Below are 22,772 nucleotides of genomic sequence, written 5' to 3'. Positions count from 1 at the left end.
TACTGTGCAACTCTTCTTCATTTTGATACAGGAACTGAGTCCATGTCTTTATTTACATATATATTCCCACTGCTAGCATGGTGTCTGTACAGCGGGGTCTCAACAAACATTTTGTGAATTGAACTGGATTAGGCAACTATGATTGACACTGCTAATTGCCTACCCATCACCCATCTTCCTTTTTTACTCTGAACAGAATCCTGGTTTATTTGGGGCAGTTAAAATATTCAATCTCCCACTTTTTCAATGAGATGTAAGTGGAAGTTGCCACCTGGGATTTCTTGGAAAGCTCTTTAAAAGGGGATAAACTCCACTGGCTTTGTCCTCTTGCCCTTCGCTTTTCCCTTCTTTTCCTTCCTGAAATACAGATGTAATGTTTGAGATGGAGCAGCCATCTTAGGATCTTGAGGGTTAGCCATATGCTAAGGATGACAGAACCAGAAACTAGAATCAATCTTGGTCCTCGATGTTTACTTCACATAGCTGATCCAGCTTTGAACTGCATACCCCTGGACCTCACATTATTATGTCCCTAGTAAAAGATTTCTATTACACACAGCCAAATGGAGACATAGACATACATCTTTTGACTCTATCTAAAGTAGTAATTCTCAAGGGGAGGAATTGACATTTTAGAACCTACTGAAGTGGTTTGTCACTTCCCCCACACCATTCTGATACGCCCTCCAAAAAAGGAATTGCTTTTCTTCTCACCTGGGTGAGAATCACTCTCACAATGAGCCACTGTTACTACCGGAAATGTCGCTCCTCTTAGATGTGTTAGGTCACTCAAGAAAAAAAGTTAGGAAACAGCTTCAGGGAGGCCTGTGATAAATTGACTACTTAGAAGTCATGAAAGAGTTGGAGTTGCTACAAACTCAGTAGTTAGTAAACAGGCTGAAAGAAGTATGCCTGATGCATCTCAGAGAAGCATCAGGAGATGCTTAGGATTTTCACGTGGACAATGAGAAGACTGATGAAATTAGGCTAGAAAGAATGGATAGCACTGCCCACAATGATAGACTCTTAACATGGGAGGGCACCTTAGTGGCCATCCAATTGGATGTTTCATATAAGGCAAAACTTGACCTCTATCACATTGTTGGGAGATGTCATCTAACCTTGCTTGACCACTGCTAGTGACTAGGAGTTGGTGAATTTACAAGGTGACCCATTCCATTGTTGAAAAGATTTAATAACTGGAAAGTCCTTCTTTACAATGAACTAAGTATGGTTGTATCTTAATATTATTATGTGCCATTTATATAGCACTTTATGTATTTATTTAAAGAGATTTCACACAATCACTTTATTTGATAGTCATAAAAATCATGTGAATCACTTGAAATGGTACTATTATCACTATTTGAGCATGTGTGAACAAGTGCAGAGAGGCTATCTGTACTTGTGCAAGGTTTTACAATTCCTAGATGGAGTAGCTGGATTTGAACTCGGGACTATTGGACTACGAGTCAAGCTCTCTTTCAAATTGTTATTATTTGTTCATTCAATATTGATTTACTGAGCCCCTACTATCTACTGGTCACTATGTTAAGTGCTGAAGCTTTAATGGTGAACAGGACACACACATTCCTGGCCCCCCTAGAGTTAATCATTTAGTAACTGCCTACCAATGAGACCTATTTTAGCCCTTGGTATAACACAGAGCAACAAGTATAATCCTTCCTCTGCCCATCAGTCATTCAGTTATCACATAGCTTCATAGGTGTCTCTTACCCAAACGAAACATCCTGTTCCTTCAACAGCTCCTATTATGTCAGGGATTTTGGAGCTGTCTACCATCCTCATCACTTTCCTCTAGACACTCTATTTTTTCAATCTCTCTCATAAGAAGTGGCATCTTGAATCAGACACCTTTGCTCCCAATATGGTCTTGGAGACCATGGCCTCGGGTGATTAGAAGGTTGAATTCTATGAGTGCAACTTGAGCTTATTGCATATATTTTGGTTTCCCATGGCAATGTTGGCTCATTTTCACTTTATAGATAACTAAAACCACCAGAGGGTCTTCCTATGGATTATGGTCAAGTCAACTCTCCTCCGTATTGTACTCAAGTATTTGATGTTTTACATTCAAATGCTAGACTTTAATGCATTCCCATTAAATTTCACTTCGTCTTCTGGACCATTATTACATTTTTTGAGATCTTCCTTATCTTGATGCTGTTGTCTCTAAGGTTCACTATCTTTCCCGGTCTTACATTATGAAAAAATTAGATAATCATGTCTTCTATGTTACTGACAAAAATGTTGAACTGAACAATTTCAAAGACAATAGAAAGTAATGATCTACCCAGGCAGATTAGTCCCAATCTGTTAACCTTACACTTGCGACTCTATTCACTCATTTGTTCCACAAATTTTAATGAATGCCTTATTCTGGGATAGATGTTAAGATGAAAAAATGAAATCATCTGAGTTTGTAAGTTAAGAAAGATAGACATGTTAACAGATAAATTCAGCATGACAGCCCCTCTGCTGCCAGTATGCATTAGTGTAGAGAGGCCACAGAAGAGAGTACAATTAATTTAACTTTAGAGAAGCAGGTAGAACCTCAAATGGCATCCAACTCAAAGATACAGTGAAGAACTTTATCAAACATTTTGCTGGAACTACTATGAACCAATTCAATAGATTAGGCATTTCTCCAGTGTTCCAAACTTGAAATCAGATCCAAACTCGGAACTGAAGTTATTTACCATGACTTGGTTTTTGTGATCCCATTTTGGATTCTATTGTCTTTGCACCTTGGAGAAATGCAATAAAACTCCATAAGCCCCTTTAGATATCTTCTAAAGTTCAGCAGTCAACATAAATGGTTCTGATCATCTCCTATGACACCAACACTGTAAAGGAGCTCTGGGTTACTTGTTAACCAGCTAGTTTTGCCTGAAGCCATTTTTCTGATCTCTAGATATTTGGTGGGTGAAGTCACACTTGTACATCATCACAGCCCTAGAATAGCTTCTCCCACTTCTTTTTCTCTCCTTGTTTTTTAGTAGGAGCCTCATCAGTCTGCAGGAGGAGGTCCAGAAGCCTCCCCAGCCATGTAGGGACAGGTGTAGATTCCAAACTTCAGTTATGGCCTTCATCATATAGTACAGAGCTGTTTATTGTACACATCCTCATGAGTCTGTGAGCTTTGGGATTTTCTTGTAGAATCCAACATTTTTCTCATGCAATATTTACATATCATTTCTAGTATTTGGGAAGTTTCTTTTCCAAATTTTAATTTATACTTATTATTGCACTTTTTTTGTATCCACTAAGTGCAAAATCATGCATTAGATATTGGGAAGGCAGAGGTGGTGATGAATAAGAACTGATCCTGGCCATGAAAGCAACTGATGATCCAGTGGGGGCAGTAGACCTGTCTGTGTATATTATAAGGAAGTGGCTATTCCGGTTTCTTTTTGATGGGCAAGCATTTTGCATAGACTTGAGCTATGTGTGTGCAAGGCTAAAACAGCCGTTTTAAAACAGCTTTCAAAAAGTAATTTCACTATGGGAAAAAAGAGCATAAAATTAGTTATCATCATTTCCCATATAACAAAAACAAATTATTTTTCATGTTTTAACTGTGTCTGCGGTAAAATCTCACAGTCCAGGAGATTTACCACTTCAGATGAATTCCATGCATTTGCATCTAAGTCTGCTTCCAATTACCCAGCAATTGAACCAAAGGGTTGGCAAATTTTCTGAAACAAAACAGAGAAATGATTTCTCCTGTTTTGATAGCATTCCTTTACTTTCCACTCAATAAAATCATTTCAGAAAGTTGATGTTTGTTGTCAAAAGAACAATTTTTATGAGTAAAATGTATAAAACTAAGTTATTTTGTCTCCCTTTTTGAAAATAACTCATCAAAAGATAAGACCTTTTTCTTTTTCTTGTAAGAGAAAATTTAGTCCCTATTTTGGAGTTGCAAATATATCTTAATCAGTTCACATGACATAGTGGTTATTTAACCACTTCAAAAACCAAAGTATAATTTACTATTTTCTCTCTCTCTTTCTCTCTCTTTTCCCCCATTGGATTCAGAAAGCCTTATTCTGCTGTGAGTATTACTTTATAACTTTCTTGCAAAGGTATCATTTTGGAGTGAAAATCAGGAAAAGCTTTAATTTTATACCTTTGGAAGTGTTCCATTTTCCTAGGGCAGAGAGAGTATTTTCAGTACTGAGAGCAACTGAAGGGGTTAACACTGGACTTGGCTGGGTGTCAGTTAAACTTTTTTTTCTGGCTCTGCTCCGGGTTTCCCCTTGGAGGGATTTCCCTCCGCCTCCACACTGCTGCAACAAGACCCTTTATAAAGAGCAAGCAGACTTTCTATTTCACTCCTCACTGAGCCTCACTGGCTTTAGGAGCTAAAGACTCTTCCCAGGCACTTCAGGTGGGACAGAAGAAAGGGTTTTGGAACCATTATTTTCTCATCACAGAAGCAACTTAAAATGCATAGGAAGATGGTCGTGATCTTTGGAGCCTCAAACATACTTTGGATGGTGTTTGCAGCTTGTAAGTTCTTCTTGATCTGTTCCAAATGCTCACGTTCCATTTTAGCTCTGATTTTGGCTTCAGTCCGTTTTGCTATGGTAGAGAAGAAAGGCACTAGGATTTTTAAACAGTGGGAAATTTTAATTTAACCTAACTGTTAGTGTGCTATTGTATATTGCTGTATACCATTATATTGTCATAGTTGGAGCTGCAAATTCATGTTTTGTGAATACCTTTTTTCCAATGTCAAATGAGTAATTGGATTCTATCTCTAGTAAGATCTCTCTCTTTAGTTTCCGGTACTTAATAAGGAGATCAAATTTAGCAAATAACAAAACAACTCTGATAAATGGGCATCAGGGTTGGAACTGAGAGTTCTCCCAAGTGAAGATGGTTCCAACACCTTCTTTGGCCTTGACGCCAATGCTTTTTGGCTGCCTTGCAGTTAGTTCGAAGCAGTTTAGGAAAGAGATCAGCCAGATCGTATTTTAGACATTATACTAGAACAGAGAAGAGGGAATAGAATACTAAAAAAACCAGTAGTAAGTTTGCTTTTCTCTTTTTGCCTTCACAGCTCAAGCTTTTAAAATTGAGATCTTCCCTGAATCCAAAATTATAGCTCAGATTGGTGACACCGTTTCCCTGACTTGCAGCACGACAGGCTGTGAGTCCCCAACTTTCTCTTGGAGAACCCAGATAGATAGTCCACTGAATGCAAAGGTGAGAAGTGAGGGGACCAGTTCCACGCTGACCATGGATCCTGTTGGTTTTGGGAATGAACACTCTTACCTGTGCACAGCGACTTGTCCATCTGGTAAACAGGAAAAAGAAATCAAGGTGGAGATCTACTGTGAGTACTTTAGAGAATCTTTGATTTTCTCTCAATTTGCTTTAAAGTTTTTTAAAAAGGATATTTTTTAAAGAAAAAATTTTAAAAGGATATTCATGTCCAGATTCTTGGCTAGAGGATATATTGTACTAAGAAAGCCAGAGACAGCTGAGTCTAGCACTCAGGAACCCAAATCTTGGCTTCTATTTCTAACTCTGCCACAAACATGGTGACCATGGATAAGACTCAATCTCTCTGGGCTTTGGTTTTCTTAGCCGTAAAATAAAGATCTCTAAGGTTCTTTTTATTTAATTTGTTTTTTAATTTCTATTTGACTATATCCTTTCATGTTTACTTGGCCATGTGTCTAAATGATTTATGGGAATTCCATCCTTCAGCGGTTTTTCCATTTATTTATTCTTATGCAATTTAATGTTTAAAATCAGTTTAAGTAGGAGAGCTATAATTTAGTAGCAGGCTTTTGTACAAAACTTTTCCCCATAGACATAAGAAAAATATCTGCAAACATTTCACTCATTTGACTTTGCTATAGATAAATTTAGGAATCTGTGCGTGTGTGTGCCATTAAGCCTTAATGCTCAACTGCTCAATCTCAAGAATATTTGTATAATGAATAAGATTTGTCTCGTGAATATGAATGAATACCCCTAGTTTTACCATTCTACCAAAATGCATCCCAATCCGTTCTCAACCCAGCAAATAAAGTTAGTGAGAGGAGGAAAAAAACTCAATAAATCACTTGCCTTTGGTTACTGATGACCACTCTTTCAAAAAACTGGAATCTTTTATGGTCATCTCTTCATGAAGACCTCATTTGATTATCTTACAATTATGTTGGTTCTCTTCTGCTGTGGAGGAGCTCAGTTTTGCCCAGTAACTTTGATTCTTCAACAAGCCCCATGTGTTGCTAACACTGCCAAGAAACTGTGCCTGGTCAGCTGCTTTCAATTAGGCTGGTTGTACATGCATACTTTATGTCTGTGCAGCCTCCTGAGCTCCTGGAAAGGCCCCCTTATGTAAATACAGGGAAAAGTAGCAAGTTCTTATATTACCTGACAGCAAACTGTGTGGATTATGGGCACATTTCTTACAGAATATGAGGGACAGAAATTATTGGTGGAAAAATGTAAAATACTATGTTTTTTCACATAGCAAAGCATTTCCAGTTCCTTTGCCTTTGCTCACAAGTACCAAATAGTTGTAGATTTAAAAAAGAGAAATGAAAGCACTTCTGGCTTTAATTATCTTGCCTAAGATTTTTCTTCAAGTATGTCTGTCTCTCATTATGTCTAACAGTCCTGTCTTCATTCCACGTTCTATTGTAATATTCTTTAGAGTTGGGACCTTTGTGTTCTTATTATACAGAGTATTGAATCCAGCCAAGCTGTTATCATCATGATAATTTGTAATGAAAAGGTAGCCCTTGCAAAGCAGGCAATGGCTGACTGAAATAGGGCATTTTCTTGGCTCCGGAAGGTTCAAGTGGAGTACTGGTTAATACATTGAGTTAGGCATTTCAGGAGGCAAATCTGCCTTCAAGAATTTAAAAATTGCACGGGTATGCCTTTCTGGTGGATGAATTCCTGTCAGACGCACCGTTTTCAGAAGCCAATTATTTAAAGTTGTTCTTTTCGGTTCTTAGCATACTTTGCCCAATAACTATTTTTGCAATGACATTCTGAGCCACAGTTTCCTTATCTGTAAAATGGAAATATATCTGCCCTGACTAAAATAAGAGAATGTGATATAACATAATACAAATCTACAGTAGCTATACAGAATAATAGAAATCCTGAGTTTAAATCTCAGCCTTACCATTTACTAGCTGTGTGACCTTAGGCAAGTTAGGCAAATGTGCTAAGTCTATGTTTTCATATCTGTGAAACGTGGTCTTTATCTCTTAGGGTTATTGTGAGGGTAAAATAAGATTGTTTATGTTAAATGAATAGCACAGTAATGGGCACATATGAGTATTCAATAAACATTGATTTCTTCTCCCTTTTTTTACTCCAACAACACGCAACCCTCAGTACATGCAGGATAAGAACTGAAGAACTCTCTAAAAGGTGATTGATTCTGATTCGTGAGCCCACTCAAAACCAGGGAAGACTATTTAAACAATGATTCAAGACTGTATTAACGAAAACATTAGACTTGGCTTGCATTGCTTTAAGTCAGTAAGGGACCGTATACAACAGGAGCAAAAAGCTCACTCACATGTATTCATTTGACCTTTGCAGCTTTCCCTGAGGACCCAGAGATCCGTTTGAGTGGCCTTCCAGAGGTTGGGAAACCAGTCACAGTCACGTGTTTGGTCCCAAATGTTTACCCATTTGACAGGCTGGAGATGCATTTACTGAAGGGAGACCATCTCATGAAGAGTCACGAGTTTCTGGACCCTATGGACAAACAGTCCCTGGAAACCAAGAGTTTGGAAGTAACCTTTACTCCTACCAATGAAGATATTGGAAAAACTCTTGTTTGCCAAGCTAAATTACACGTTTATGAAATTGATGTTAAGCCCAAAGAAAGGGAAACTACAAAAAAACTGGAAGTCTACAGTAAGTACTCTTGTGGTGTAGTCTAGTCTTTATGGGAACTTAGTCTTCGATGTATACAGCAATAAACTTAGCAGCTAAAGTCAAGAATAAACTTGTTTGTAGTTTTTACTCCATTTTTATTTGTTAAGAAAATAATATTTGTCAACAGCAAAATTCAATGAAAAAAGCACTGGATTTGGATAAGAAGACTTGAGCTTAAGTTCTGCCTCCACTAACTGTGTGAACTTGGGTCACTTAATATCTCTATTTCCCAATCTATCAAAGGGGAATAATAATACCACCTGATTGGGTGGTAAGAAATAGGCTCAAATGATAAAGGGTTTTTAATCATGTTTTGTAAACTCTTATAATATGCCTTGAAATATCAAGGTATAGAGATTTTACAAGGTGAGCGCTTATCCTATATGTGTACATACAGATGTGCATTGGGTGGGAGGGTGCAGATGAGGTTTGATTGCCTCCCCACTCCCTGAGATGGCCAGGGGATTTGAGGCAGTCTTGTAGTCCTAGAGTTGTGTAGGAGTGGACTCACTGTTCTCTGTTCTAGACTAAGATGCTATGTTCTGCTCCGAACCATGTTTAAAAGGAGTATCACCAACTATAGCATGTTCTGCTGAAAGAGAATGAGATGGAAAGGCTTTTATCAATATTTTGAAAAGAATAGTCAAGATAGGGGGTATTTTTCCTAGAGAATATAAAACTTGGAAAAGAGACCTATAATTAAGTACTTGAAAGATAGTCATATGGAAGAGGGATTTGATTTATTCTGTAACAGCAGAAAAATGAACTATGACCAATGTGTAAAAGTTAGTTATAAAGAGGAATATTTTTAGCTTAATAGGGAGAAAATGTTCTAATAATTAGAGGTGTCCAAAAATCAAATGGAAGTTTTGTAAGGTAGTGGATTGCCTCGCACCATAAGTGTTGAGCCGACTTGGATGAGTGCTTGGCAAGGATGCTAAGATGAGACTTTCACCTTATCTGGGATATTGAACCACCTTACCCAAAGGATCTTTCTTAATTTTTGAGTATCTATGGCCATCTGAAAACAACAAACATCAAAAAGAGCAACTCAATCAAATTAGTCAAAAACTGGATTGACTAAGTTTTATGATTCTCCAATTCTTTATACTAGTTTGGCAGAGTAAGTTTGTCAGATTTGTAAAAACACATATATACAGTCTGTGAGAGAAATACATTATCCTTGTTGGATCAAGATGATGCTTAGCAATTATTAATACTGTGCCCTGCCTTTTCAGTCTCACCCAAGAACACAGTTATCTCTGTGAATCCCTCCACAAGGCTGCAAGAAGGTGATTCCGTGACAATGACGTGTTTCAGCGAAGGTCTACCAGCTCCACAGATTCTCTGGAGCAAGACACTAGATAATGGGAATCTACAGGTTATTTCTGAAAATGCAACTCTCACTTTAATTGCTATGAGGATGGAAGATTCTGGAATTTATGTGTGTGAAGGAGTTAATCTGGCTGGAAGAGACAGAACACAGGTGGAATTAATTGTTCAAGGTAAGTAGAATGTGAAAAAGGAATGATAAAGATACTGTCATTGGGATTTGAGCAATAGTGAAACAGCTTCAATGCCAAAATTGCTTCCTTAAGTTTTATTGATGACCCATCTGATTGTCATGTATTTTAGCACAATTATATATTCACCTTACTCATACTTCTTGGAAGTCTTTCTTCCCAGAGCTTCCATGGCTCTGCTTTTCTTATTCTTTTCCATCTTGCATCATTCCTTCACTGCCTCATTCCTGGGTGTTCTCTCTTCCTTCTGCACCTTAAATATTAGTATTCTCAGATTACCACATCTCGTCCTCTTCTCTTTTCACTCTAGACTCCCAAGATTTGGACTACAATATACTGCTTACTCCCAATCTCAGGTGCACGTTGCATATCACCAAATCCTGACAGTTCTGCCTCATAACGATCCCTAAAATCTCTTTTCTTCAACCCTCTTGCTATTGCTTTAGTTTGTCTTCTGTCACTTGGACCCTTGCAAGGTGTTCTTAAATAACAACATTCATTGAACACCAGCTATATTCCAGGTACTTTACATACGTTACCCATAATCTTCAAGAAATAACTAAAAAGCATTTTATATCTATTTTACAGATGAGTGAGTGGTGTCTCACAGAGATTAATAATGGCTCTATTGATTGTACACCTAATATTTGCTAGGAATTCTACTTCCCACTTTATATATGTTATTTCGTTAATCTTTACCACAACCTTATGTGGTGAATAAAAGTTAGGGCTCAGCATAGTTCATAATTTGCCTAGAGTCAAATAGCCCGTAATAGCATTTACTATGCTTAACACAGGCTCATTTTAATCCAAAACTCCATGACTTTTCAACTATAGTTAATTGTCTTTAAATGGTGACGCTGCTATCATTCTGTCCCAAGATAATCGGTCATATGCACTGTTACCAGAGTTACCTACCTTAGACAAAAAAAGGAGCTCATTTTATATGACTTCAACCAAACTCCAACTGCATGTAAATTAAAATTCACATTTCTTAAAATAGTCGCATAAAACTCTTCACAATCTGGTCAGAAACTACCTTTGCAGCTTCATTGGTGACCCTGTACCTCTGTTCCCACTGTTCCTTCTGCCTGGACTTCCCTTCCTTCACTTAGCACAGTCTTCGCCGTCCTTGAAGACAAAGCTCATGTCAGCCTCCCAATTCCAGTTTGTGTTAGGCAAATACTTAATACTTCTTACTGACGTGTCTGTACTTCTGTTCAGTTCAACACATATTAAGAGCCCTTGTCTAAGGATCCAAGAATTGTGCTTAGTGCTGGGGGTACAGACATGAAACAGTTATGGCCACTGTCATAGATAATTGAAATACTCTTCAGTAAGAGCCAAAATAATGTATCTGTTTAAATGTATCTTTTCATTAAACTCCTTAAAGTCAGGAACTATGTGTGTGTGTGTGTGTGTGTGTGTGTGTCTGTTTTAATATTTAGGTGCCTGCTACATAATAGATGCCCAGTAAATGTTGAATGAATACAATGTAAACATGAGCAACACAGATTTTTAAAATATGAAAACATAGAGTTTAAACTTGGATGATTAAAAAAATAAAATTCACACTCACCATCAGTAGATTAACTCAGTCAGATTAGCATTCTCAGGTGAGCAGGAAAGGTATTACACTAATAAAAACACGTAAAGCTAATCACACATCCTGGAATGACTCCACCTCATAATAAGCTGAATCCCATTTCAATGTAAAAAGGAAATGTGTTCTGGAGTTAGGGAGGGGTGTTTTGCACTTTGCATCACAGGATACTAACAACCTTAAGTACAGAAGAGAGAATTGAACTTGGACCTTTCGGTTACCTAAAAGTTACTCCCGCAGGAGCCACAAGTTCCCATGGTGACGTACGCAGTCACTGTAAAGAATGATCTGGGAACTGTTCACAGGCAGAAGTGGATCTGTTTTTAAAGTTCCCCATTCCCACGCTAGCATATAAGGAATTCAGAAACTCTGGTTATTGCTCTGAATGATTTCTCTCTTTGAAAATCTAATAGTATATCAATTTATTGAGGTAATTTGAGGAAAGCTTTCTTTAGAAGATACTGCAATGTCACAATTAGACAACCCGAACTGAGAAAAATAACTTCTGGAACAGATGAAAACTCTGTAAAATGTAATGTACTTGGATTATTTATATGTTGAGATTTCTTTCTTCCATCTCCAGCCTGTTATTTACAAGGACAGTTTTAGTGATTTTCTTTGGAGCCTCGTCTGTCGCTTTCAGAGTTGCCCAGCTACTCCCAGTCTCTTCAGGGGAACAGGGAGTGGACTCGAAATTCCCTTTCTCTCTAAACAGCAGTCATGCCTCAGCAGCCTGTGTGCCCAGCAAGGGTAGCACTGGCAGCCAAAGAGCTTTCCTGGATATTTGAGACGTAGGAGTTTGCCCTCACATCTCCGTTTTCAGCCTCTGAATTAATTGTAAAGTATCTTTATATTACATCAACAAATTTTAGATTTAGATTGTATATCATTTCAGTGCTTAGGTTTTGCCTTTTCTTTCAATGTGATTCTGTGTGACTGTCAATGGTGTGATTTTATGTCGTTGGTACAGAGGCTTTAAGCATTGGTCCATTACGGGGATTGTATCTAATTAGAAGACATATCTGGAAGCTTTTTTCAGTACCTCTCGTCTATCTGGTTTTACCTCCACATGAGGATGATTTGATTTAGTTGTTCAAGCAACTGAAAAGCTGGGATCTTGAATTAGACCCACCTGGCTTCAAGTCCTAATTTTGCCATTTGCAAGCTGGATAAATTTATTCAGCATTTCTGAACCTAAATTTCCTCAAGGAAGACGCGGAGGAGGAGAGGAAGAAGAGGAAGATAAGGAGAAGCAGCAGAAGGAGAAAGTTAAAGAGGAGAAGGATTAATAGTACCAGTTCATGAAGTTGTTGTGAGGATTAAAAGAGATAATATATGTAATGTGGTTTACGTAATGCTTGACACCCTGGAACCTCTTAAATTAGTTAAGCTGTTGTCCACTATTACAAGGATTTGATAAAGTACATTTGAGCAGAGACTGAATCATTGATATGAAAAGATGTCAATCTTTGTCTGGAGCAAATTTTTATCCATATTCATTCTGTTAAATGAATGAAGCAATGGACTGTTACAAGTTGATTCTTAAAAGATGTGGTCTCATTGCTGTTGGTCCCAAAGTGGAAAGGAATAATTTCTTCTTGCCACAGACATTAGCTGAAAGGAGATAGAAAAAAAGACCATATATTGGAATGTGGGAAAGAAGAAAAGAATCTTATCTTCTTTTCATTTTGTTCTTTTTCCCCCAGAGAAACTGTTTACTGTTGAGGTCTCCCCCGGACCCCGGATTGCTGCTCAGATTGGCGACTCAGTCGTGTTGACATGTCGTGTCATGGGCTGCGAGTCCCCATCTTTCTCTTGGAGAACCCAGATAGACAGCCCTCTGAGTGGGAAAGTGAGGAGTGAGGGGACCACATCCATGCTGACCCTGAGCCCTGTGAGTTTTGAGAACGAACATTCTTACCTGTGCATCGTGACCTGTGGGCGTAAGAAACTGGAAAAGGAAATTAAGGTGGACCTCTACTGTAAGTGGTTTTCAGAATTGTTTACTGATTTTCTTTTTCATTTCCATTGGAAGAAATAGAATATAACTGTGTGATATACAATGAGATCCATGTATTTAGAACGAGAACTTAGCATTGTGAATGGTTCCTAAATCTCTGAACCAGAATTTTTGATGCAACTTAATTGGCCTACATCTTAAGTATATATTACATATGTACACAGCATCCACAATCGTTAGCTTGTGTCTTGTCAATGCTCTCTCATCATGCACGTGAACACGCTACTTGCTCCCTGCTTCCCAGCCCCTCTGTGTGTCTGTGGGGTGTACAGAGGTGACGGTGAGCAAGGAGTGTGGATCAGTGCCTATTCAGATAACTGCATGGGGGGACTGCTGCTCAACTACTTGAACTGGGGGTGAGGCCCGAGGCTACTGTTTTGAAGTCACATTTGAAAAGCTGATTGGGAGGATGGGAAACAGTGGGGCAACGGGGAGCAGGAGAAAGCCAAAAATGAAGACAGGGAGTTATACTGGTCATAGCAGATGGTCAGTGGCAACAGCTCAGGTGAAAAGCAGAACCGAGAGATAGCACTAGATCTCCATGTTGGTTTACACTACAGGCACACACTCCACTTCTCCTTGCTGTTCTTGCCACCTCAATAAAAATGCTTTACAATCAAAAATCTCTATGAGCTTGGCATTGCTGTAGTTCCTCAGTTTATAATGAATGAGGAACGAAATATGCAAAGTGACCACCAAGTTATTTCTTTGAGAGGATTACTCTGCCTTGTTTTATTCAGCAAAATTCAAGAGAACATATTGTAGAGATTTTCCACCAGAAAACCTGCCCAAACTTGTGTTAGCCCTCAGGATTTTGTTCAGAATGAGTTAGGGTACCCTATGTCTGTAAAGGGATTTGAATCTCTCAAAAGAAGGGTAAATTTTATTGTTATCATATTACCCAGAGTCCAGGATCTGCTGATGTAGGCACATTCTGAATAGAAATGAGAACCAGCGGTGAAGACTTATTGCAAAATAGGAATATTTGAGAATGTATCACTTTAACAACATTTTGCTTAAGGGAAAACATTTTTTAGCTTTGGTCTTGCCCTTGATAACTATTTTAGTCTCATTTTTATTGATTTGCATAAGATGTATTATAAATGTTATTTAGAATCTACATCTTTTATAGTTTTTTGTTAACTACAAGTGTTGTGTGAGAAATATTTAAAACTTGCTGCCTAAACTTGGCCACTCGACGTTAAAATGTCTAAATTGAGAACTTCCCCATGAGTCTTATTTGATACCAAGAGACTGCACACCTCTGTGAAACGCAGCCTGGGCTCTGAGCTCAGAGAAATACAGGTTCTGATCTCAACTCAGCAACTTATTAGATATGATGCCTAATGAAAATCTCTTAGCCTTTATAAGTTTTATAAGTTTTCCTAGCTGTAGAATACATTCTTGGTAAGTCTTTCTAGCTGTAAAATAAGTTAAATAAAAATCATTTTATCGGGCTGTTTTGAAGACTAAAATAATGAATATTAAGGGACTAGCATATGGTAAATATTCAATACATCATGGCAAATATTTAAAACATTTTAAATGTATAGTTACTAAAAAAGATGGTGGAAGCTGAAGTGTCCTTCAAAAAGATCAGTCCACGTCTGTCAGCAAGATTGCATCACTAAGAAGAGAAAAACGCAGAATATAATGGTTTTGATGACTTGATGTGCTAAGTATTTTTTGTTTGCAGCGTCATTTATATTTAGTATCATAAATATTATACTTTATGTCATTTTTTATATATCAATGATCATTCTATCCCAGGTGACTTAAAGCTGTCATTTTGAGACTTTTGCATTTAATAGAGATTAGTTCTGTTTTTCTGTTGAATGTCACGTATAAACATCATTTTTGCTTGATATTTGCAGCATTCCCTAGAGATCCGGAAATTGAGATGAGTGATCTGCTAGTGGATGGAAACTCAGTCACTGTAAGCTGCAAAGTTCCTGATGTGTATCCATTTGACCGGCTGGAGATTGAATTACTTAAGGGGGAGAGTATTATGAAGAATAAAAATTTTTTGGATGACGAGGATAATAAATCCCTAGAGACCAAGAGTTTGGAAATGGTCTTCATCCCCTCCACTGAAGATACTGGAAAAGTTCTTGTTTGTCAGGCTAAGTTACATATTGATGAAATGGAATTTGAACCCAAACAAAGGCAGAGTACACAGACACTTTATGTTAATGGTAAGTACATGTGTGCTGTATCCACAATTTAATATGGATTCCTTTATCATGTTTTCCAGGCAATAGTTAACATAAGGTTAATAGTTAAAACCTCTGGGGGAAAAATAAACAACTGAAAAGAAATTTCAAAATAATGATTATTATGACAAACCACCCCCAACACTTAAAACAATAACCACTTATTAGCTTATGATTCTCTGAGTTGGCAGTTTGGGAAGAAGTCGGATGGGCAGTTCATCTGCTCCATGTGGTATCTGATGAATTCATTCATGCATTTTCAGTCAGTTGGTAGGTCAGCGGGGGATAGCTGGTCCCAGATGGCCTCACTCACTCCATGTCTGGAGCCTTCTGTGGGATGTCTGGGCCTCCCTTTCTCCATGTGATGTCTTACCCTCAAGGAAGATATCCTAAGTTTAGTCACCAGAGCACAGTGTTTCAAGAGAGTGATAATGAAAGCAGCAGCCTCTTAACGCTTGGTCTTGGAAGTCCTACAGTATTACTTCTCCCATGTTATATTGGTCAAAGTAAGCCACAAGGCTAGCCTAGATTCAAGGGGTGGAAAAAAAGACTCTTCTCATGGGAGATTCAAATAATTTGTGGTCATGTTTAATGTACCATAAATGTCAATACACGCTATCATTGACCATCCATTCTTTGGTAGCAAGAGAGTTTCTACAGAACTTATTTCCATTAGAAAACATCCTTGATGTGTCCATATTCTACTCTCTATCATTCTATATCTGCTAAAGTAAATGAGGACAGAAACTTCCTATGATAAAGTTATCAAAGTTTAAAAACTATTCTCATTCACTGAATCCATAGCCCAGCAACATTAGTACAACTCTTTGGAACTCAGAGTATAAGGGATCAAGTTAACAAATGTCTCTACCTTTTCAGTTGCCCCCAGGGATACAACCATCTTGGTCAGCCCCTCCTCCATCCTGGAGGAAGGTAGTTCTGTGAATATGACATGCTCTAGCAGTGGCCTTCCAGCTCCGAAAATCCTGTGGTGGAGGCTGCAAAATGATAGGGATCCACAGCTTCTTTCTGAGAATACAACTCTGACCTTAATTTCAACAAAAATTGAAGATTCTGGTATTTATGTGTGTGAAGGGATTAACCAGGCTGGAACAAGCAGAAAAGAAGTGGAATTAATTATTCAAGGTGAGCAGAGTGTGATTAATGTATTGTTACTGCTAGTATTATTTCAATTGTGCTACTGGTTTTGAACAACGTCCTCTTTGAAAACAAAATTTTTACTAAAAAAATGTATTGAGGGTTTTGAAGAGCTTGTGATGTTTCCTATGCATGGAAAACTTCTGGAATGGTATTTTCTCGTGAACCATTCCAAGTCACTTAGCCTGAAATTCTTTTAACCTCAAGTGGAATGCTAGCTCTAGGAATTGTGCCAGGACTTCCAGTTACTTATGAGGCAATGATTATGGTGTTGAAGCAAGGATAGGAAGATTTAGATATGTATTTGGAAATTATTTAGGATTAGAGCCACCATATCTGGCTGAATTGGACCCTGAGTGGTATTCTTTCAAGGTGCCTGCTAGTATTCGCTCAGAAGCCTAAGTAGATGTTTAAATCTTTTGTTCTGAGATTAAGAGTAGCAGTGACCACGCCCTCTGGTTCATCAGCCTGATGGCATAAAACCACTGGGGTGGATTAAATTATCAAATCCAGAACCCCTCTCTCCAGAATGGAGAGCCAAGACTGAGAACAAAACAATTCTTGGTTGACAGGTTGAAGCCATAGGCAGTTTTGGGCAAACTGATGAAGTGATCAGCTTGGATTTTCCCCCATTCCTTCTCTTTTGGGGTTCCAGGTCCTTTTCTTCTCTGAGGCTGTCATTTCCTCTCTTACCCCTTGATATTATTTCCACTAAAGTATTAGTGAATTTTTTGTTACCTCATCTCAATGAGAACTTGAATTTTAAAGGAAGAACCTTGGAAGGACAATTGACAACCTTAAAGAAAGCCCTTAGGATGGATGTCATGGTACTGTAGCCCTGGGGGGAAAGAATCTCAAATCAAGTCACAAAATAGATTAACTGAACGGAATCGCACTTGTAAAATGGTGATATGATACTTCTTTCTATGAATTGTATAGTAATAAAGATGTTGTATGTCAAGTACTTAGCTCAGTGCCTGGCACTTAGTAAATGGTACTTGTGGTTGTTAAGGAGAGTAAAAAAGCCATTTCTGCACAGCTTAATTTCTTGATCTGGGAGGATTCAGCTCAAAACTCAGAAGCCTGTAAAAGTTGTACTTCAAGGAAAAATTTTGCACAACAGTGTGACAAAAAGACATTTTATTTTTCACATTTGAATTCTATAGTTGTTTATTAAACACCAGTTCTTTGTCTAGGCTAGGTAGAAAATTATATTGAGGGACATGAGAGAAGCACAAGACATGTCTTCTTTTATTAAAAACGTGATCATTTACAACAATCCAGTCAATGCTTGCCTTCTTTACATACCCTTCTAAACATTTAATGCAAACAGTAAGCACAAATAGCCCCTTGACAGCTCTTGTTGCTGTTGTTAAATTAATATGGAATTGGTTTATATTTCACTCCATTCAGAGGTGCCTTTTCAATTCTCTTTACAGTTGCTCCAAAAGACATACAACTTACAGCTTTTCCTTCTGAGAGCGTCAAGGAAGGAGACACTGTCATTATCTCCTGTACATGTGGAAATGTTCCCCAGACTTGGATAATCCTGAAGAAAAAAGCAAAGACAGGAGATACAGTACTAAAGTCTACAGATGGTGCATATACCATCCACAAGGCCCAGTTAGAGGATGCAGGAGTGTACGAATGTGAATCTAAAAATGAAGTTGGCTTGCAGTTAAGAAGTATAACACTTGATGTTAAAGGTTAGTTAGTTTTGAGGTTTTGTTTTTGTTTTTTTATTATATTTATAATAAGTCAGAGGTTTCATGGATTGTAAAGAATTTACAGGATTAGATGAATTGGCAAATTAGATGAGTTGGCAAAATGAAGCTGAGTTCCATGTTGATTGTGGTTATTTCTTAATATTTCCTAAAATAATCATGCACAGCTGCTTTGTCCTATGGAGTTTAGCCAGGAAGTTGATATTAATCACTGGTGTGTGTAGAATTCTTGTTTTTTCAAAGTCATCATTTCATCATTGGTCTCTGGGGTCTTGCATTTCCTAAGTGTTTAAACATATTTTCAAAACTTTTTCCTGGGGGTTATGAGGAAACTAAAGAAGTAGGATTGGCACATGGAAAAAGAAGGGTTCTATCCAGACCCTTTTGCTTCCTACCAGAAGAGAACGCCATTCTCTGAACATGGAGTAACTGCGTATTTTCTGGATTGACTCACTTCAGGATAATAATCAGGAGTGGCAGTCTTGATGCTCAGCAACATAAAAGAATCTCTAGGCTACAGAACTGCCTTCTTAAAAATCCAAGCCCCTTGTCCATCCTACCCTATTCTAAAGGAGAGAGAGAGGGCCGGGCCAGTGGTCTCAGTGGCAAAACTTCAGGGGCCCCTTCATCTCCTAACTCCTCTTGTGAACCCACAGTAGGATCTGTTGATATTATTGGTGTAAGCAGAATATGTCAGCCTTCACTAATCAGTCTGCCACTCCTTGTGTGCTAATGATCTTTCATTGTGTATTGGAAGCCATACTTGGAGTGAACGAGACAGCAAACAAATGGCAACTCTTAAGAGCCTCTGGCACTTGGCCATCAGAGTTAGCAACCACTTGCCAATATAAAAAAAATTTAAACCTAAGTCAGAAAATGAGTAAAAATTTTACTCATCTGGCCAAATTTCTCAAGATTGCAAGCCTTACATTTATTTTTTGTCTTCACAGTACCTCCTTGAAACATGACAATATCAATACATCCATCTAGAAATGTTAAAGAAGGGGAAAATATCACAATTACATGTAAAACTTTTAGTCATCCGCCTGCAGTGATTATCCTGAAAAGAGTTGATCTGGCCAATGAAGTTATTATGTGTTCAAAGAATGGAACGTTTACCTTGTATCATGTGACTCAAAATGACACGGGGGTGTATGTAATCAGCGCTTCCAATGAGGTTGGGGATGATTCTGGACAGTTTGAGATCTCAATTATGAGTAGGTTGAAATTCATTCATTCCTATTTTCTTTAATCCTTGATGTCTCCACCTTTAACTAAGCCTAATCCCAGGAAATTGAACTCCTAACATTTTTGTAATTCTGTTTGTAGTTAACGATTCTCTTTTAAAGTCATATCAAAGCTGCTTCTCCACTTATTAACTCTTTCTCTCTCACACATTGTTGTCTTTTCTAATTACTTTACTAAATTAGTCTTACATAGTTGCCAATTTTCACTCATTACTTAAATAAACAATCAAAGAATATTAGGCACTAAGCTAGTAATTCAGGCCCCCAAACTCAATATGGTTTAAAATAACTACATATGAATGGAGTTAAAATTTGACATCTTTCCTGGGTATTTTGAACTAGTCCTTTGTGTTTAGCTCAGTTTTAAAATTTATTTCATTTTGTTTTGTTTTGGCTTGAATGTATTCCAATGATAGAAATGGTTGGGAGTCTTTAGAATTTCCAGTGTTTATCCAGCTAATAGAAAATTGTATTTGAAGGTTGTCCTGGTAACCGACTCAGCAGCAAGTTTGTGTTTTACTGCAGATGTCTGAGGGGAAAACCTAAAGCAAAAAATAATGTTTATTAGATTGAGAAGATAGCAATGGGAGCAGAAATACCATTGCCCAGCATGTCATCAATATTGGTGCCTCACCATGATTATGATAATGGAAATTCCATTAAAATATTACCTGTATACTATGACTAGTTCTACTCTAGTAGGAGAAAGTAGAAAAATGAGGCAATTATCATTACACTCACGATGAAATAAACATAAGTAAAATTTACAAACTTCAATAATTTGAAAAAATCGACTTCCCATCACCTGACCCTAGTGATTCTTTCTACTTGGTCGACCTCCAGTGATTAGAAACCTCTAAAGAGAATGTAGTCATCACTAAAATCAGATCACTCATTTCTTCCAGGACTGAGACTACATATATGCCACTTAAAGAAACTGAATACTTGTGAGGTCATACGACGCTATACAAACATAAGTATAAATGGAGATGAGTCTCTAGTAAATGCTATGCTGTCTTCTTTAGATGTTTCTATGAGGTTAAGTTGTTAAATAGTATTGCAGCTGTCAGATGATTTTTGGTAGATTAGTAAGAGTACTAATTTTAAACTTCTTGTATACTATTACCTTCTGTACCCAAGTTACAACTCAATGACAAAATGACAGGCTGTAGAAAAAAAAATATATGTATTACTATTCAAAAAAAATGTTTATTGAGTGCCAAATACTCCAAGCAGTGAGCCAGGTACTGGCTATTCAACAGTGGCCCAAAAAGAAAATAGATTCATGTCCTTATGTAATTTACAGTCTGGAGGAGGAAACCAAATTTAATAGCTAATCATACAAATATTTAATTATAAGCTGTGATAAGAGCTATGAATGGGTAGCGGGTTATAAAAGTAAGTTAGGATGGAGATGTGGGTCAGAGAATGCCTCTCTGAGTAAGTAACATTTAAGCTAAAACATGATACTATCCAAAGAACTTCAGTTTATCGATACACAATATAAGTGCTGAAGAGGAATAACATATATTAAGATGCCCTACTTCAGAGATACAAAATATGAAGTTTTCTATATATCTCTGAAAATCCACTGGCAGAATGGATTCCCTCACTTTTTTATATATGGGGGTTTGACTATCAAGGTTATACTCTAGATGTTGCAAGGATTTTCTTAGAGAACTGGTTAGTCATTTCAACTCATGGTGATCCGAGTCCTAGTTCTTTATTAGATATTTGTATTTCCCAAAGCAAACACGCCTCTCCAACTACAGCTCTTGTAAATGAACCCTAAAAAGTTACCCCCTTCCTTCCATTCTACAATTGAACCTGAATCTAAGTTTGTGGAAGTCAACAACTGTCATCTTGAGACCCATCATGTCCATAGCAAATACCACCTGATTATTTGGATAAGTCAGAGAAATATGCATTTTGGGTCCTGTTGGTGCTTATCAGCACTTTGATTCACTTCTCTTTAGAGAACTAGTTGTACTGTTAAAATAAAATATGTAATTATTATTATTAAACAATTTTTTTTGTACTAGACATTAATTGCATCCATTTTGTTATTTTCCAGGAAGAGAAAATAACAAGGACTATTTTTCTCCTGAACTTCTCGTGCTGTATTGTGCATCCTCCTTAATAATACCCGCCATTGGAATGATCATTTACTTTGCAAGAAAAGCCAATATGAAAGGGTCATACAGTCTTGTAGAAGCACAGAAATCAAAAGTGTAACTAATGTTTGAAACGTTCAACCAGAGACACTATTTATCAGTCCAAATCCTTAATATTACTCATCATTCCATGAGGAAAACAACAAGCTGAAAGTCTAGATTTCCCTAAATGTAGTGAACTCTTGGAAGGAAATGGCTACCTACGCCACTTGCTGTGAACAAGAAGCCAAAGGAAAACTTTCTGCCCAAGAAATAGGCACTACCATTGAGAAGTGATGGCTGGAGTCGTTCCTTGATGTGTATATACAATCACATGATCTGTACATATGTAAAATAAAATTATGCCATAGCAAGATTGCATGGAATCGCAACAGTCTATACTCAGATGCCTAAAATAATTAAACAGTGTTGCTTGGACTGACTATTGTAACTTAATACATCTTAGGAAAATTTAACATTAATATTGACTGGCAGCTGACCTATGTCATCTTTCTTATATTTTATTTCCTTTAACAAAATTTAATTCCTATAAAGTTCACTGACAATAATTTCATGGTTTGTAAAGATCCAAGGGTTTCATATTTTTATAGGTAAATGATAAACCAAGAGGGCACTGGTTAACTTTCAGGTACTAAACACTTGAACCTGTGGTATAATGGTTGGCTGGATTTCTCTGGATGGTACTGACATGGTACGGAGACCTGTTAACGATTTTTGTTCATCAGACTGTTATGTGACTTCCCTGATGTGGCCTAAAAATGCAACTCCTTTTAATTTTCTTTTATTCGTAAATGTTTAGTCTTTTTGTATAGTAAAGTGATAATTTCTGGAACTGGAAGAGTTGTGTGTTTGTTGATTATAAACGACCTCCTTTAACCATGCTGTAGCTCTTTGGGGAATGCCATGTTCCAAGAATGAAGAGTTCAAACCCACAGAAATAATGAGCAGCATTTGAAGTGTGATCCTGAGACCACTTTTATCAGAATTATCATGGGACCATGGTAAAAATTTAGATTTCCTGGTGGCATTCTAAACTACTGATTTGAAATATGTGGTATTGTGTCCTTGGATTTGCAATTTAAAAGATTTTAAATGTAGCATAGACAAGAGTAGTGAATGCAGATGAGCATGCACGTGTTAAAGGGCAACAAATGAACACCTAG

At 37.5% G+C, this 22,772-nt stretch overlaps 1 protein-coding gene across 1 annotated transcript; it reads left to right on the top strand.

Moving 5' to 3' along the window:
- The first annotated feature begins 4,381 nt into the window (after positions 1–4,381).
- VCAM1 (vascular cell adhesion molecule 1) lies at positions 4,382–22,435 on the top strand. The gene is made up of 9 exons (XM_014780107.2): positions 4,382–4,536; positions 5,090–5,365; positions 7,606–7,926; positions 9,186–9,452; positions 12,780–13,055; positions 14,968–15,288; positions 16,186–16,452; positions 17,904–18,170; positions 21,510–22,435. The coding sequence occupies exons 1-9, from the start codon at positions 4,473–4,475 to the stop codon at positions 21,668–21,670; spliced, it is 2,220 nt and encodes a 739-aa protein (XP_014635593.2). The 5' UTR covers positions 4,382–4,472; the 3' UTR covers positions 21,671–22,435.
- Positions 22,436–22,772: the final 337 nt, after the last annotated feature.

This window comes from Ceratotherium simum, chromosome 2, assembly GCF_057802395.1.
Source record: "Ceratotherium simum simum isolate JZ-2026a chromosome 2, ASM5780239v1, whole genome shotgun sequence".
Taxonomy (NCBI): domain Eukaryota; kingdom Metazoa; phylum Chordata; class Mammalia; order Perissodactyla; family Rhinocerotidae; genus Ceratotherium; species Ceratotherium simum.
Note: the sequence above shows the minus strand (reverse complement) of the source record. Positions and strands in the feature narration are given on the sequence as shown.

What these genes read in the sequence shown, in the direction of transcription:
- VCAM1 (XM_014780107.2), top strand. Translation starts at nt 4,473, where the DNA reads ATGCATAGGAAGATGGTCGTGATCTTTGGAGCCTCAAACATACTTTGG. An exon ending in AATCAAGGTGGAGATCTACT is followed by an intron (nt 5,366 to 7,605) that starts GTGAGTACTTTA and finishes TGACCTTTGCAG; the next exon opens with CTTTCCCTGAGGACCCAGAG. An exon ending in AAAAAAACTGGAAGTCTACA is followed by an intron (nt 7,927 to 9,185) that starts GTAAGTACTCTT and finishes CTGCCTTTTCAG; the next exon opens with TCTCACCCAAGAACACAGTT.